Below are 16,651 nucleotides of genomic sequence, written 5' to 3'. Positions count from 1 at the left end.
CCGCAACGGAGGATGATAAACTAGCATATCCTCACCCTGAAACCGGTCAATTGAGAGCTACAGCTGGCAAAAATGGCCGCTGCTGCATGTGCTGCCTTTACCTCCCGGCAGCTGTCCCGTGCAGGTGAGCTTGAAACCCATCCAATTCCACTTTCAACCCGGGATTGGAATTGCTCACATGAAACTGACTGACACCATAATACAGCCGGGCCACGACTCCCAACATCCATATATCGACGAGCATTCGCCTCAAGCCCTTTCCTGCGGGCCCCCACAGCCGCCTCCAACACCTCCGCATCCTCATCGCAACCCTCCAAAACGAAAAACAAACACCTGAAAGTCTCCCAGCCCGCCGCCTCAGCAATAACCCACGGCTCCCTCGTCCCGGGCTCCATCTTCGATGAAGACGAGGGAGTAATGCCCAGCCCCTACGCAAGCACAGATGGCCGCAAACCCCAACGCCTCACATCTAAAGACACGGATGCGGATGCAACAAACGCCGTAGCCGGTAGGCCCAAAGTCCCCCTCCACGAGCGGGACCAAGACAATCTCTTCCGTGCGCTCGTCCCATTCCCTAACCGCCGCGCCCGCTGGGAGAGGAAGATGGTAATACGCTCGATACGGCGACGGGGCCGACTAACGCGGCAAGAAGAAATCGCACGCACAGAGCGCGAGTCGCTCAGCAAGAGCCACTTCTTCAAGACCAGCGTCAAGAAGCTGATGATGGTTGCGCGGCAGATTGCGGGGAAGAACATCGACGACGCCATCTTGCAGATGCGCTATAGCCCCAAGAAGGTGGCCAAGGACGTCAAGTTGCATCTGGAGCTGGCAAGGGATGAGGCCATCGTGCTGCACGGGATGGGACTTGGGAGGAGTCAGAGTCAGAAGGATACCACTGTAGCCAGTGCGGATGCGGACGCGGAAGGGGAAACAGGAGCGGCGGGAACTAACACCACCACCACCACCACCGCCGCCGCCGCCGCCGCCGCCGCCACGAGCCCGATTACCATAAGGCTCAAAACCGGCCAGCGCAAGACCATCACCGACCGCACGGCGATCTACATCGCGCAGGCGTGGGTGGGCCGCGGCACGTTCGGGCGCGAGCTGGACTACCGCGCGCGCGGCAACGTCAACATCATGAGGCCGCCGTATACGAGCCTGACGGTTGTGCTGAAGGAGGAGAATACGCGGATTCGCGAGTGGGAGGAGCGCCACGCGAAGGAGGAGAGGAAGCGCAGGTCGCAGTTGAGGGTTGCATTGCCGGATCGGAAGGTTTATGGGCAGAGGCAGTATTATAGTTGGTAGTGTTTTGGGGGGGAGGGTGTATTTATTTATGTATGATAGGGAAGATGGATTTGTGTGGAATTTGGTTTTTCCCTTTTATTTTTTTATTTTATTTTTTTATTTTATGTTGTTGGTATGATTGTGTTAATATATACAGTATCCGGTTCTTTTTCTCTCTTGTTCTTTTTTTTGCTTAAATTTTTGCAGGTACTTGTACTGTACATGGCTACTAACTAGAGGATAAACCATAACTAACTTTTTCCCCAAAGGGCCAAATCTGATTATCATCCCGTTCTCTCTACTCTCAACTGCAAAGCCACTTCGTTGGTCCTGGTTATTATCCTGACTTTCCAACTTTCCCAAGTTCTTCACAACCTCGTATTCGATGAACCCAAATGCAGCCAGTCTCATAGCGCGGGGATGAAGGTAGTTGAGTCCGACTAGGAAGTGGGTTGTTCTACTTCATCCTCCACGTCAAGGGTTCGACCATATCGAGTCATTCTGTTTGGCGCCTACAAGATCTTTGTTTGATGACAATGTTATTTCGTGAAATAACAATTATCTCCTATACACCAGAAACGAGGCGTTTTTGTCAAATCCAGTCAGGCCCGGGCTCCTGTCTCCAACATCGTTGAATAAACACACTGCAACCTGTCCATCAAAAATAATATACCCATCCCCCTTGACTAAGAAAGCAAAGGGAACTCCAAAAAACCAAGACAAGATGAAGGCCCTCGTCCTCATCGACCTACAAAATGAATTCCTCGATGCGGAGAAAGGCCGCTATGTCATCCCCGACTCGTCCAAGATACCCCTCCTAGAGAACATCAGGAGACTTCTGCCTGCATTTCGCTCCCATGAATGCATAAAAGGTATGGTGTGGGAGGGCGAAAGTCAAGCACAATCTGATAATCTGGTCATATGGGTGCGCGCTGAATACTCGGGCCCGAATGAAACGAGCCCTGCCCTCGACGCTGCTTCCTCGTCCTCGGACCGGGGACATCAAGATGGAGATGGAGATGAAGATGATAACCTCCCCATCCGACCCGTTACTGCTACTAGAAGCGCCCATGAAAACTCCCATTTCCTTACTGGCACACACGCCGGAAAGACACCCTGCTGTCCGCCAGGTTCGGAGGCCGCGCAGTTCTACCCGGCCATCACCCCGCTGATAGACACCGACAGAGACCTCATCCTAACAAAGACCTGGTTCTCCGCGTTTAAAGAAACAGGGTTAGCGGAGATCCTGCGATCCCGGGCTATCAACGAGGTGTACTTCGCCGGCCTACTCTCGAACGTCTGCGTCCTTGCCAGCGTCACAGACAGCATCAGACTCGGTGCCACGCACTGGAAAACGCACGTCGTCGTCGACTGCCTGGGTTATCTACGAGAGAAAAGCCACGTCGCCGCCCTTGCCAAATTATCTGCCATCACCTTCACCCTCACAACCCCTAATGAGCCAGACGCAGCAGCGCCAGCGGTACCCGCGCCGTTAATCACCAGCACGCATTTCCACCCGCATCCAACCTTCTACTACGTCAACGGCAGCATCCCCTCCTGGCGCGTGCAGATAGCCCTACACCATAAACAGCTCCGAACAAACGACGTCCGCATGTACGTCATGCGCACGCCCAAACCGACGCGCTCGCCGGCGTTTCTCGCCATAAACCCGCGCGGCAAGGCGCCTGTGTTCGTCGACACGGACCCCGCACGCACGCGCACGTGTGAATCGTTGGCGATTCTGCTGTATCTTGAAGAATACTACCCCGGTACTGCGCTTGCTACTTCTGCGGGTTGTTATAATAATGACAATCCATCCCCATCCCCATCGGCACCGCCGCTCCTGCCCCCGCGCGACCACCGCCAGAAACGAGCGCGCGTCCTCTGTCTCATGCAGGAATCCGAGAATCTACACTCGGCCTACGACGCGCTGGAAGATGCATACTGGGCCGACAAAAAGACCGAGCAGGCCGACGGCCCCTCCTCGCCCTCACTAGCCACAAGGCCAATAGTGCCCTCAGCCTCCGCAAAATTTCGAAGACTTCATAATCAACCAGCGTCCTCTACTCATCCAAGCCATCCACGCCGAACTGGCGCTCTGGGAGACGCCATATCGCCGCCCGCGCACGCGGCGGGGACGAGATTCCTGGCTGGCACGCACACGCTGTCACTGGCTGATTGTGCGCTCTACCCGATCCTGGCGTACATGGTGCATCGCGGTTTTGTGTTTACGGAGCGGTTTGAGGGGCTTGAGAGGTATTATGGGGATATGACCAGGTTGGAGTGTGTGCAGCGGGCGAGGCCTGAGGGATGGGGGGATGGGAGGGGGAGGGGGAAGACGGATGTTTTTGGGGGGAGGTGAGGGGTTAGTTTCGTATAGTGTTTTCGCTGTATTCCATCATTGAACAATATTCTTTTGGTTATTTAATATAAAAAAGTATAATAAGCAATATATCCTTTTCGTGAACGAGAAATGAAGCAACGTCAACTTTCCAGCAACATTACAACAATCATCGACCAGAACATACGCCCGCGTGGCTTAGTGGTAAAGCGTATCACTAGTAATGATAAGATCCTCGGTTCGATTCCGAGTGTGGGCAGATTCAAGTATCTTCTATTTCTTTTTAGCGGCCGTTTATTTTATTTTTCATGTTTTGGTTTCCTGGTGTGAATTTGGGAGCAAAGGCCGGGACAATTATGGCCTCCGTCGTTGTTGTTGTTGTTGGGGGACTTGGCGGGAACAGAGGGTTAAATAAAAAACATTAAGCCCTAACCCTAAAAGACAGCCCGGGCGCTGTTTATTTATTTCTGAATATAAGATATTATTTTTCCGGCACAGGGCGAATAGTAGGCGAGTCAAATATCGAGATTTGCGGATATTTTTAACGCTGGCTTCAACTTTCACATCTAATGGCTCATGAATATCATCATACTTGAAATACTGTACGAGGAAGCCGAGTCAGGACATAGCCATAGAGCTCTATTTGTGGTCGTATTGATACATACAAAAAACTAGAGGTTATACGGGGGGGGTCCTTGGTGGCGTGATAAATATCATGTCTTTTTTGCCGTATATCTATCCACGAGCGCTGGGTCCCGGGAAAGGTGCCTTTCGTCTAGAACCATGACCTGGGATAGGGGCGGATGGGGTTTGCTAAAGAATAAGGTTACGGAGGAAAACCGAGTTTCTCACGGGCGTCTGCGTAAAGGATGAAAGGTTTTTCATCCCTTGAGCGGGTAGCTAGCAAGACTAGAATTCATGAAAGGAAAGTTCTAGTGTCAGTTTTCAAACTCCTTTTTCTTCGGAACATATGGAATATACCAAGGCCGAACGGCCGTCTCAGGCAGTCATTGATTGAATATGTTTTCGATTATGAAGGGCTATAGATGGCGACTGGGCTATAGAGAGCTCGATAGAATGGTAATATCGAGCTCGAAAATGTTGAGAGCTAAGATAAACCGAAAACAGCTTCATCTGCCATGCTCGATGTGAAAACGTTCAGGTCTATGTGAATTAATTAATAGAGGTCAAAATTCTGATATCGCCAGTACTGGATGGGATGTAGCCTCATTAGTAAACGATATCTAGTTAACTAACTATCCAAGATTCAAATCAAAGAAAATTCCGGAAAGGATAGCTGCTGCTACGGGGAGAGAGATCAAATTGAATATAGATAGCATAACAGGCACGAGAAATAGCTATGAATTCGTAAATAGCTATATAGCCCATCATAAATCTTTCCCTTGACTGACGATATAAACTGGCTTGTCGCAGATTGGTGGTATAAAGGGAAAAGATCTAGAGAGAAGAATATTAAAACCACCAATAACATAGATTCTGCTGCTGCAAATGATAGTTAACAATTATGATCCCACTGTGGAATCCAAACAATATATGAACCCGATTTGGTGGCTTAATCCAATAAACCGACGGGAAGAAAAATAAAGTAGGAAACAAAAAAAATGTGATTAAACAGGGATATGGGGAAATGAAAGAGAATAACCCCAAATAAACCAAGACCAAGCGCAGAAGCACAATTAACATCGCTAACCATATAAATAAAACAGTCCCACCCATATAGTGCAACAAACGGCCTCACCGCAAACATGTGTGGGGTGGTAATTGTAGATAAAGAAAATTGGAAACAAGAGAGACAAACGGTTTTAGAACAACGGGTGAAAAAAAATAAAGCAATCCGATAGACAAGACAAAATGACCATCCTTCCCCACCCACACTACACCAGGTTAATAATGAACAAAGACTTTGGAAAAAGAATGAATGACGCAAAGGGCTAGCACTAGCAGAGAAGAAACACATTCCCGATATGTGAACGAACGAGTCGAAAGACATAATAGTAAATAGGTAAAAAAGTAAAATAAAAATAGTTAAGTTAACCGCCAACAATAATAAAGGAACCATAATACAAAAATAACTAAAACAAAGTAAGAATGAGAAAGGAAAATAAAACACAACCAAAACATCTCATCTCGCAGTTGACTTTGATATACCCCCCTTCTCTCACAACGTCGTACTATAGACAAGGAAATGCACTCCACACGACCTACAATATTCGAAAAATTAAGACTTGTTTATTTTTCTCTTCGTCGTCTTCTTAACCGCGCCGTGATCGGAAACCCTCAAGGCACGACAGGTCGGATTGATAAGACAAGCCGCGCGGCCAATAGCATACTTGAGGGACTGGTTACTTGCATCATTGTCGCTGGCCTCAGAGCTCATGGCGGCGGAGTCGGGGCCTGCGGGAGATCTGATGCTGGGGTCAGTAGCGCGCCGGACTCTGGTTATGGTGGGGCTTGTGTCGGCTTGTGGGGTGGGAGGTGCAGTTTGCGTGGAGCGCGTAGGACGGTGAAGGGTTTCACTGGCAGCGCTTCGCCTGGTGAGGCCTTGCGTGGGCCCAGATGGTGCAGATGTGATGAGCCCGGTTCTTGAAGTCGGTGAGTCAATTAATGGGAGGGGACGCCGAAGGGTAGGACGAGTATCACCACGGGTGCTGCAGCTGGGTGTGACGGAACGTGGGCGTAGGTTTGGCAGGATTTCAATGTCAGGGAAGTGGGGAAGTTGTTTTTGCTGTGCTATTTCAGTCAAGTGGGCGCGTAGGTCGCGGAGGACTGAAAGAATCTCGTCGAAGGTCTTGTTGGGACCGACTCGAGTGTGGAGCCAGTTTGGGACCGGATGCGGAATGATCGTTGGGGATCTCTTCTTCTTCTTCCTCCTCTTCGGCGGTAGTATTTCCTCATCTGTTGGGACGCTGTCCACCAGGTTCTTGTCTTCGCTCTCGTCCTCGTCCTCGTTGCCATGATAGTCTGACTCCCCTTCTTTCACTGGGGCCTTGACGCGTGGGGGTCTATTGATAGGGGTAAAGGTCCTGCTCTTACTGCTTGGAGATGGCTCGCCCGGCTCATGAGCTTCGGCTTCTGCATCTAGCATGGCTTCGTCCTGATCGCCTTCAGCCTTTTCGCCATCATTGCCTTCCTCGTTGATCTGCCTAGCAGTACGCCAGGTCTCTCGTCGACGGAGCTGCAGATTGAAATTCTGCACTCCGCCCCACGCGCGCATGTTCTGGACGGTTTCTATAGCTAGATCGCACTGGCGGAATGGCCATTCAGCCGTCCGGTACCGGGCCCGCTGATAGTGTTTCCGGCAGTAATAAATCCATACATGTTGTGGAATATTGACTGTGCACTTCTTGTTGCGACCGAAGATGTGAGAGATCACTTTACGATAGTGATTTGATTCTGTCGAGCATGCTTGCCCGCTAAACTGACATCGTGTTTCTATCTGGAGAGGCTCGGAGAAGGAGGCTGCCATCTCTTCCCAGGGGGAACACCCTTTGATCGCGGCAAATTCTTCGAGAGAGACCAGTAGGGGCGGCTGGTCAAGTGCGAGATATATTAAAGAAGTTTGGAGACCGAGGTGTAACTATTTAGTACGCTAATAGAAAGAAAATGTTGGAATTGTGCACATATGTAAAAAAAACCTTGAGAGGGGAGTTGGGTGGAAACCAAAAGAAGCTGAGAATAAGAAATAGATAGAAGAAGAGGCGCCGGGCCTTTTATGCGCGTGGAGTTTCAGACACGATCAGACACGTCCTCCGGTGATCAAATCTGATAACTTCCAGCGCACGTAGCGTTGTGAAGGGATCGGGTTTGACGTGCGGGACGGGCGTGGAGAGCAATGGATGAATATGACGCAGGACGAGAGTGAATCTGCCTGCAGCTTGTCCAAAATCTTCAGATTGCTATTCCTTAGCTAAGGTTTTGACCCGTGCAAGAAAGCCTCAGGCCAGTAGATGGGACAGCAAATTAGAGCTAGAACGGTGAGGTGTTGCCGGCGTGTAGAGTGTGAATAATGGAGCCAAACGTAGAGAGTGATGCTGTGTATAAAGACATTCTCCAGAACAAAAAATGCACCGACACAAACACCATGGGATCTGATAAAGTGAAAGAGCCACTTTCCTATGATCAAAGAAAACCCCCCTGCCATAAAAATAGGCAGAGGGTGATAGGAGAAGGATAGAGAGTTGAAAGAGGTTTCAACTTTTCGCTCTTATCCTTATTGCAAGGATGAATGGGAAGTCCCACATGTTTGAAAGCCCCAGGCTCTCTAAGAGTGAAACGGGTTCGTTATCTGAATAATATAATATTCCCAACTATAATCAAGAACGATCTTTGCGAGCAAAGGGCAGAAACCTTAAGAGCTTAGAGTATGGGTGCTAATATTTGTATGACAGCACAACAAACTAGAGAGAACATTGGAACATAATATCCTTCGTCAAGCGGCGGTTTTCCTCTCTCCACTAGGGGAGGGCTGAAATGGTTGTTCTACGGCCTTTCGATGGGTCCCCGCTTGTCCATTAGCAAGATAAGATATTTTGGACAGCTTCCTTCAAATGTTCAGATATACCACTCGGGGACTAGCCTGATACTGGCCACTGGCGGCCTGACATGATGTCAGACCATTGGAGAGGAGAGCTCAGAGGGGGGGCCCGTCCATCGCAATATTTGTATATCTGAACTTAAATATACGGTATGCTTGATGGCTGAAGTAGTGAATCAAGCATTGATTTCCCTATTAAAGCATTTTCCCAAGATGACAACACCAAAAGGTAGAGTGCTGGTGTTTGTTATGATGATCATCAGGTATCTTCAAGTGAGAGATTTTGCAAAGCCTGGAAAGTGACCATAGCAAGCTCAGACATATTTGTGGTGAATTGAGCTGTTCCTGACAAGGCATCACGACGATAATAATTTAGCTTGATGATATAATATCAAGCAGCTACAGACCGCTGTCGAAAACATCCCTATGCGTGATGTTAGCACAGCTAGCTCCTGAATAAAGTGATTGTAGTTTGAGTGACTGATTTTGTCTGGCATTGTTTAAAGTGCATAGACATCAAACAGCTCATTTGAAACGAGAGCAAAAGCAAAAGGATAAAAAAAGATAACTCTTCATTTGCATAAGCCTCTGTCAAACTTACCAACTTAGCCATTGGCCTATCCTTGCTGGCATCGACAATCAACAATCAACAATCAACAGCAGTTTGATGTCGTTAAAATCTTCAGAGATCGATAGATTAACTTACATAACCTGAAATGGCAGGCTGATCACATGACCTTGACGGCATCGAGTTGCGATCGGTTTAACATCTCGCTCGTGGCGGGATATGTCAAGACTAGTAAATTACAATGAGGTGTGAAGTCTATGATGCTATAAAGGAGACGTGCGAAAGGTGTAGGAAAGAGGAAATTTCCTTTCGAAACAGATCTAATCTAGAGCTATGTAGTATGTGTAGTTAGTATACGCTGTAGAGAACATTGTCCCACAATCTTATATTGGCAATCCCGTGGCGAGCTGTGAATATTTGGATAGAGGTGATCCATGGATATTTGGTCACTATGGTTTAGGATGGTCGAAACAGATTTGATGTGGATCCGCGGATAAATAATTAAATTATTTAGCCGCCTCGGAATTTAGCCGCCTCGGAATTTGGTAGGCTTGAGGGCATGCAGAGATAATAATGCTTAAAACGCAATTTAACCCTCAGACAGTGTGCAGGGATGTGCGAGAGCTTCTGTATATTCCACATTCGTGGGGTTTAGGAGGAGGCTTGCACCATTATGAGAAGGAAGAAGGGAAAGGAAAAGGAGGCAGAGATGAAACTAGCTGACAATGATAATATCAATACTATCTATCATCCCATGGTCTGTTGACACACAACTGGCCTTTCTTGTCTGGATATAATTTTTGGTTGTCTTTGTACCGCTGAACACAACACCATAATAATTGTTGGCATATGATGGGATAACAGTTTGGTGACTGACCAGCCAATTGGTGGCAGTTGGCCTATATTCTGCGCGGGATTCGGAGTCTTCTGATGGGTAATGGGATTTCAAGATGAAGTGATTCTAATAGGAGAAGGTAATGGTATCGTGGACGGTAAAACGCCCCATGCCTAACTCTTCCCTAGTGAAAAACATGGACTGATTGGGGAAGTAGAACATAGCAAAGAGCACGGCGAAAAAAAAGCGTAATTCGAAACCCGAAATCGTCCAAATCTCAGAATTTTCCTGGGCCTGGCCTTGTCAGGGGCATCGCATCATTATCGTATCAGCGTCGGGAATCCCAGTTTTTTATGTCACTGTTGAGTAGCAGATGTAATCTCCACAACTGGCATGTTGCCTAAGTCAGTGGCATTTGACTCCAACTAACAATCTAGGAGTAGGAGGATGTCTCTATTGATGAGTAACAGGGAAACTGAAAGTCCGAACTGGCCAAGTCTCGTGAACTAATTGCGAAAAGAATAGTGGTATCCTGAATACTTAACTATATGTGGTGGGTGATATGTCGATACACTTCCACGGTCTGAGTGTGTATACGGCCCTCCGGGATCATATATGGAGGCACACGTATATATGCAGGCATTAAATATACATACAACATTTAAACATTCATTTCGGTAGTAAGTTGAGGATTGTCGTAGCACTAATGATGTTTAACTGAGGCGGTTGGTGTCAGGCGGCTTAGTCAGAGCTGACACAGCGGACCTCGGGCGGCTGGAACCTCCAACATTTCCAACATCAAACATCCATCACTAACTACATGTATGTACATGTACATACATACAATCACAACAGACGACACAAAGCAGCATCGGAGCTCTGCAATAACCTCGATGTAGCTAGGTCCCCGTGGCTGCTGGGAGGACTGAACCTACTGCAGGTTGTCCTTTGCCTTTCATCATTTCATCATACTTCCACCGTCTCTGCCGAATTCTTTGTCCCTGACATGGAGTTTTTATGGCCTTGCTCGGAGGCAACACCCAAGACCCGTCGGCAGCGCAACCAGAGCAGCGCTTCTGTCTGCCTTGCTAGCTTTTCACGCTTTTAGTGCTTGACTGTTTGTTCACTAGGTGATGATTTTGGGTGACGCAGCTCGCGAAGTAACAGTTTTCACCACCTTCCCTTTTATTTTATTTTTTATTTTTTTTGCTAAGCAGTCATTCATATTTTGTATTCTGTGGGGATGTTTCCGTATGCCTGCCTAAACACACTAAGAAATACAAGGAGGATTGATTTCTGTTTCCCAGGGAAAACCCTCGTTAGCATTTCCTGAAAATGGCTTCTCATATCTCGAGACCTCGAACCTGTGCAATACCAATTATAGACCCCTCTGGCCAGCTAGTTTCTGTGGATGGTGTGAATGGGGCTGCTACAACAAGCCCACCTTCACATAGTCATCCGAGGATTCAAACAAATGGGGGTCTTTCGATAGCACCAAGTAATTCCTCGCGGCAAGATGTCCCGGTTCAAACTTATTCAAATAGCTATACAGCTACAGCATTGAATTCAAGGTCGCAGAATGCCGTCGTTGGATTTCAAGGCCAACAACTCAACTATCTTGAACGAAGAAGGGAAGCATTCTCCGTCGATGAATCATACCAATTCTCTCATAATCCACAACTTCCGACATGGCCAAATCATAGACCGATGTACGACAGCACCAACCAGCTAGCGGGCCGCTCAACAACTTGGAAGCCGGATGTGTATGCCCGTAGCTATGTTCCGGCGTATCTCATTGCCATTAACCGATCTCCAGCGGTTGATAGGTATAGCACGCAACTGAAGAGCATCGATTTTGCGGCATATGTTGCCCGGTTCTCAGGGACTTCGTTTTTGGAGCCATTGCCCGTTGAAAATTTACCAACGCTCAAGAGCGTGCCCGTGTCAATCTCCCGCCACACCAAGAATCTGTCGCCATCCTCTTATCTTTATTATTTTGACGAATGCCTTCTATTGGAAGGGATGAACTATTCCCAAGAGCTAGCAGGACACAGTCTCTACAACGTCTTACTTACATTGACGGATGCCAGACAGAATCTGTACAGTCTCCATGTACCAGGCCTTAAGGATGGCGCCCCAAAAGTTGGCCTGGGAGACACCGTACTTGTTCGACAGATAGTACCTTTCCCACAACTTGCCCAGCAAGGGGCTGAATGGCTGAGTCATAACAAGACAAACCTCACGGGGTCCATTGCGCCAGGCTTTTCAGGTCACCAACATCACGCTGTTGTATGGGGCATATCCGTGGCGAAGGAAACGCTCATTATCCGGGTCGATCATCTTCTCCCAGCATCTCGACTCTGCAATATCCAATTTACTGTCCAACCAGATCTGTTTGTACCTCTCTGGAGAGCTGTTGTTGACGTCACAGATGGCAGACCATGGGAACACGAAGATGTCAAGTCGGAGATGGCTGGGTCAATTGAAAACAAGCAAAATTGGCTTCGTCATATGCTCTTTCCAGAGCCAAGTGATGCTGCTTTGCAAACGACGCTCCCCAAAGGAGCTTTCGAACACAGCTGGGTCGATAAGGACCTGAATTACGAGCAGATGAAAGCAGTCGATTCTATAATAACTCGCAATTTTGGTACTATTCCATTTTTGATATCTGGGGTACCAGGGTCTGGTAAAACAAAAACCGTGGTTGAATGCACGCTACAGCTCCTGCGTCGAAATGATAAAATAAAACCTCATATTTTGCTCTGTGCGCCATCCAACCCCGCAGCCGACACCCTGGCTATGCGGCTGGCTAAGCACTTGCAACCTCACGAAATGTTCAGACTTAATGGATGGTCAAGGTCATTTGCAGAAGTCCCTGACCAGCTGTTGCCGTACACTCATTCGGAGAACGATCTTTTTTCAATACCCGAGTTCAAAATTATGATGAACTACAAAGTCGTGGTGACAACCTGCCAGGATGCCCATATGCTTGTTAGGGCACGGCTGACTAACCAGGATCTAATGAAGTTGGGATACGAGATGTTGAGTTCTATCTTACCAGGGATAAAACCAAACCCGCGGGATATGCTTCACTGGACAGCCTTGATCGTGGACGAAGCAGCGCAAGCCACTGAGCCTATGGTTTGTGTCCCACTGACGGTGGTCTCAACGCCATTGTGTGTCAAGGAAAGCGTTGACGTGACCAACGCAAGGTCCACCTTACCGTTATTCATCATGGCAGGAGATGAGCACCAGCTCGGACCTCGAGTTTCAAATACAAACACAGCGTTCTCAGTCTCTTTATTCGAACGCCTATTTTCCCTCCCTATTTACGCCGATCACCCCCTCTCTCGCCGAAATGCCGGACCGTATAAGAAGCTAACGCAAGAAATGCTTCCAATTCCACGACCAGCATTCACCAATCTTACCCGCAACTACCGGTCTCATACCTCCATACTTGCTATGCCATCCGTTTTGTTTTACAGCGACACCCTCATCCCCTCAGCCACCCCAGCACACCCAGATGGACCGGTTCCATCGTGGCCAGTATGGAAAGCACCCCATCGCTGGCCAATGTTATTCGCCTGTAACACCTCTCCCGACGATGTGGAAGAAATCCTTCACAGCCCCGCCGGCAGTGGCCTTTTTAACCAGGGCGAGGCTCTCAAAGCTCTACAATTCGTACAATCTCTTCTCGACCATTCCAACAGCCTAACATACCCTTCTAATACCACCAGCACCGCAACTCCAACATCCTCAACACCGCCAATGCGCCCCATCACCCAACAAGAAATCGCCGTTATAACCCCTTTCCTGACCCAAGTAGCCCACCTCCGCCGCCTCTTCCGCGATCACAACCTTCACTCAGTCAACATTGGGCCCGTCGAGGCATTCCAGGGTCTAGAAACGCGTTTCCTGATAATCTGCACGACGCGCACACGCGCCGAGATGCGATTTATAGAGCAGGACCAGTCATTCGGGCTGGGGCTGGTTGGCGAAAGGCGCCGGTTCAACATGGCCATGACGCGGGCAAAGGAAGGGTTGATAGTCATAGGCAGTCCGGACGTTCTTGTTGGCGTGTCGAAGGATGAGTCTTGGCGGGCATTTCTTAGCTTTTGTGCGAGGAATGAGTGTTGGGATGTCGATGAGAGTAATGACGAGGTGCGAGAGAATATGTGGGCGTGGGCTGATAAGTTAGCTGGCCATCGGAGGCGGGGGCATGGGAATATGAATGTGAATGCCCTCGTTAATGGCAATGGGAATGGGAACAGGAATGCGGGGAATGGAGAGGATTTTGAAGAGGAGGATGATATACGGCTTGAGGGATATGTGAGTCGTTTGGAGCGGGGTTTGCTTTATGCGCAGAGCGCAGGGGAAGATTGTGATGGAGATTACGGGTCTGTTGACGGAGAGGATCCGACTGATGCTACTGGTGGCGATCGCCGGAGAGGGAGTCAGTGGGGCAAAGGGAAGAGGAAGGGTCGCCTGGGCAAAGGGTGGAGTACGGCGGATGACTATGATTCTGCGATGTGGACGGCGGGGATCGCGGCTGAAGAAGTACTACGAGGTTCGCTTGATGACTGACTTTACTTCGCTGGGTCGGTTTTATGATGCTACAAATGGAGTATATTTGGTCGGTGGCGGGAAATAGTGTTTTCCGCTCTTATTTTGCGTTTCTTTCTCTCTTTTCTTTTCTCTTTTCTCGCCTTTTTTACATGTCAGTGGATTAATTTTGTCTTCTCCTCTATTTCTATCTCGATATGTTTTAAAATTTGTCCAAGTTTACACTTTTTGACCTGCAAACACCAGATGAATGTCGGTGGGTTCGGCTGTTGAGGGCGGTAGCTTTGTTAATTATGTGTTTTTGTTTATTTTTTATTCTTTTATTCTTCTTTCTTTTCAAGGACAGGCACACGTATGGGCGACAGATGTGAGGAGAGGAGGAGGAGGCAATGTAGGATGCTATCCTAAAATCATGGATTGATGGAAAGGGGCAAAAAAACTAAAAAAAAGAAAAAAGAAAGAAAAAAGAAAAAAGAAAAAGAAAAAGAAAAAGAAAAAGAAAAAGTGAAGAAGAGAAAAAACCTCAACCAAAAACAAGGGGGAAAAAATTAAAATAAAATACAAAAGTCCTTAAATAGAAAATAGAGAAGTGGACAGAAATGAAATGGGGAAGGAAAAGAATAAAAATAAAATAAAATGGAAAACCAACAAGAGCCGGGTGTTGATGTATGGAATTGTTCAGCCCCTTAACAACCAGTTAGCGTAGCTATCCTACATCCAAGAACTTTTCACAAAAAGAGTGTAGTTACGTAACTTGATACTGACAAACTCAAATCCCATTACGCAGTGATAGGAGCTCAGAAAGGAAGAAAAAGAACACACAACAAAGTGATTCTGCTGCGTACGCGACGTGTAGGCCCAAAAGTAGTTAAATACTGTCCGATTCTCTTCTAGAAGGCTAGGCGTTAACCCCTCTCTCTATATATACATATAAACAATCCTATGTGATCGCGGAAAGAGCGAACGCAGGGGCTGTGTGAGCGGACGGCGGGAACCCTCCCCAGATGTCTGTCTTGTTTCCGCCTGACTGTCGGGCGCCGTGCTTTCCGCCCTGGATGCCCGGGGAAATTGTTGACAACCGTTCGCTGCCGAATCCATCGTGCCCAACTGTAGGAAATCGATAGGCTTCTTCTTGGAAGCCCCCTACATCCACTCCTTCTTGTTCCCTGGAGCGGAAGCTCCACCCATTGCCAGAAGGCCATCTGCTTTAATGCGATAGTAAGGGGTAATTCGCTGCTTCAGGTCCCCGTAGCGGCCGTCTTCGTTCTTCCAGACCTCGGCGATTACTATGGCATGCTTCTCAGCGGAAGCCTGGGTGTATGCCTGGGAATCTGAAGGAAGGACTGGGTGGGAATGGGTGGAGCAGAAGCGAAGCTCCAAGGAACAAAAAGGGGTTGGAGTAGGGGGCTTCCGCCACAACTCAATAACCATGACCTCATTGCTCTGCTAGCTATGATGATGGTGAAGAGAAGAGAAAGCTCTCTGACATGCGCTGCACGAAATATAGGAATATTATCTCGCTTATTGACTGCATGTGGTGTTTCACATGGCTGTGGTTAAGCGTGAGTCATTAGTCTTGATGCTGTATCATCATACTTGATAAGGTGTAGTTCTCATGTAAACGTCGCCATGATCGTCGCATCTAGTGTGATAGGCAACGTTCCCCTCGTTCCCTGCCTCTCCATTCTGTTCATTGAGGGGTTGGAAGTTCGAGCCTTCTCAGGACGCCACTTGGTAAACAATAATCTCCTTAAAGGCGATAAGAACTCAGAAAGGAAGAGAAAGTACACACAATAGTTCTCATCGATGATCCTCGACGAGCCATATAAAGACTCATGTCGACGGGGTAGTGGGAAGCGATTGTGGATGTGACTGTGACTACAGCTCGAGACTGAGGTTTTCTCTAGGACTCACGCTCTGATGGCCAAGGGGTGTGGAGTGTTGGGCTTGGTAAATGGCAGAGTAGGGAACCATTCCAATGGACAACAGAGTCGACAAAGGGGAGGTCAAGGCCCTCAACCTAGGGCCGACGTTGCCACAACGGCAGGGATTTGGCCTGTTCTTATTTTTGAAACAATCAATTGAATCCTACCGACGCTTCCAGTTTGCTCGTGTAATACGGGATATCAAAATAGGGGATATCAAGTGTCTTGACAACGTCAGCATCTTCAGTACGAGAATGCACATATACCAAGGCCACTTTATCTATTAGTTGATGAGTGAACTTGTGAAGCTCAGATAACGGGATTTCTCGGTGGTTGATGTAAGGGGTGCGGCTATTTTTGGGATTATTATATCGCATGCGAATCATGATGACGGCGGTTGGCGCCCCCAACGCCCACTTATGGGGCTTGGCAACGGGGTCACAATCAGAGATAATTCATCTGGGAATTGCTCAGTCTGCTTGCAATAGGTGTCTAAGCAGTGCTTCAGCCCACTGACTGGTGTCCATATCATCCCTGTCAGGAATGATTGTGACGTGTTTCGTAAATTTGCAAGTTATGT

The 16,651-nt window shown here is 48.1% G+C and overlaps 6 protein-coding genes and 1 non-coding gene across 8 annotated transcripts; 4 read left to right on the top strand and 3 right to left on the bottom strand.

Moving 5' to 3' along the window:
• Nucleotides 1–72: 72 nt before the first annotated feature.
• On the top strand, nt 73–1,305 carry BDBG_05164 (mitochondrial large ribosomal subunit; the record flags this gene model as incomplete). Its single annotated transcript, XM_002624349.1, has 2 exons — nt 73–124; nt 206–1,305. The coding sequence occupies 2 exons, from the start codon at nt 73–75 to the stop codon at nt 1,303–1,305; spliced, it is 1,152 nt and encodes a 383-aa protein (XP_002624395.1).
• A 703-nt stretch (nt 1,306–2,008) lies between these two features.
• Nucleotides 2,009–3,646, top strand: BDBG_05163 (uncharacterized protein; the record flags this gene model as incomplete). Its single annotated transcript, XM_002624348.1, has 1 exon — nt 2,009–3,646. The coding sequence occupies one exon, from the start codon at nt 2,009–2,011 to the stop codon at nt 3,644–3,646; it is 1,638 nt and encodes a 545-aa protein (XP_002624394.1).
• Nucleotides 3,647–3,812: 166 nt separating this feature from the next.
• Nucleotides 3,813–3,884, top strand: BDBG_17204. Its single transcript has one exon. It is a non-coding gene; the product is annotated as a tRNA-Thr (tRNA).
• An 844-nt stretch (nt 3,885–4,728) lies between these two features.
• On the bottom strand, nt 4,729–10,240 carry BDBG_05162. 2 transcript variants are annotated; one of them, XM_031722017.1, is made up of 2 exons: nt 8,887–10,240; nt 4,729–8,806 (listed from the first exon to the last, which is right to left on the bottom strand). In XM_031722017.1, the coding sequence occupies exon 2, from the start codon at nt 7,110–7,112 to the stop codon at nt 5,865–5,867; it is 1,248 nt and encodes a 415-aa protein (XP_031578789.1). In that variant the 5' UTR covers nt 7,113–8,806; nt 8,887–10,240; the 3' UTR covers nt 4,729–5,864. The 2 variants fall into 2 exon arrangements, with proteins under 2 accessions (XP_031578789.1, XP_031578790.1); XM_031722018.1 differs by having other exon boundaries at nt 4,729–8,604; nt 8,782–10,214.
• Nucleotides 9,309–15,635, top strand: BDBG_05161 (uncharacterized protein). Its single transcript, XM_002624346.2, has 2 exons — nt 9,309–9,740; nt 9,801–15,635. The coding sequence occupies exon 2, from the start codon at nt 10,919–10,921 to the stop codon at nt 14,165–14,167; it is 3,249 nt and encodes a 1,082-aa protein (XP_002624392.1). The 5' UTR covers nt 9,309–9,740; nt 9,801–10,918; the 3' UTR covers nt 14,168–15,635.
• BDBG_17203 (uncharacterized protein) lies at nt 15,290–15,577 on the bottom strand (the record flags this gene model as incomplete). Its single annotated transcript, XM_031724980.1, has 1 exon — nt 15,290–15,577. The coding sequence occupies one exon, from the start codon at nt 15,575–15,577 to the stop codon at nt 15,290–15,292; it is 288 nt and encodes a 95-aa protein (XP_031578788.1).
• Nucleotides 15,636–16,223: 588 nt separating the features above from the next.
• BDBG_17202 (uncharacterized protein) lies at nt 16,224–16,457 on the bottom strand (the record flags this gene model as incomplete). The annotated part of the gene is made up of 1 exon (XM_031724979.1): nt 16,224–16,457. The coding sequence occupies one exon, from the start codon at nt 16,455–16,457 to the stop codon at nt 16,224–16,226; it is 234 nt and encodes a 77-aa protein (XP_031578787.1).
• Nucleotides 16,458–16,651: the final 194 nt, after the last annotated feature.

The sequence above is a fragment of the Blastomyces gilchristii genome, assembly GCF_000003855.2.
Source record: "Blastomyces gilchristii SLH14081 genomic scaffold supercont1.10, whole genome shotgun sequence".
NCBI lineage: Eukaryota > Fungi > Ascomycota > Eurotiomycetes > Onygenales > Ajellomycetaceae > Blastomyces > Blastomyces gilchristii.
This window is presented reverse-complemented; position numbering and strand designations above follow the sequence as displayed.

Coding starts and splice junctions, on each gene's coding strand:
- BDBG_05162 (XM_031722017.1), bottom strand. CDS start 7,112: ATGGCAGCCTCCTTCTCCGAGCCTCTCCAGATAGAAACACGATGTCAG.
- BDBG_05161 (XM_002624346.2), top strand. CDS start 10,919: ATGGCTTCTCATATCTCGAGACCTCGAACCTGTGCAATACCAATTATA.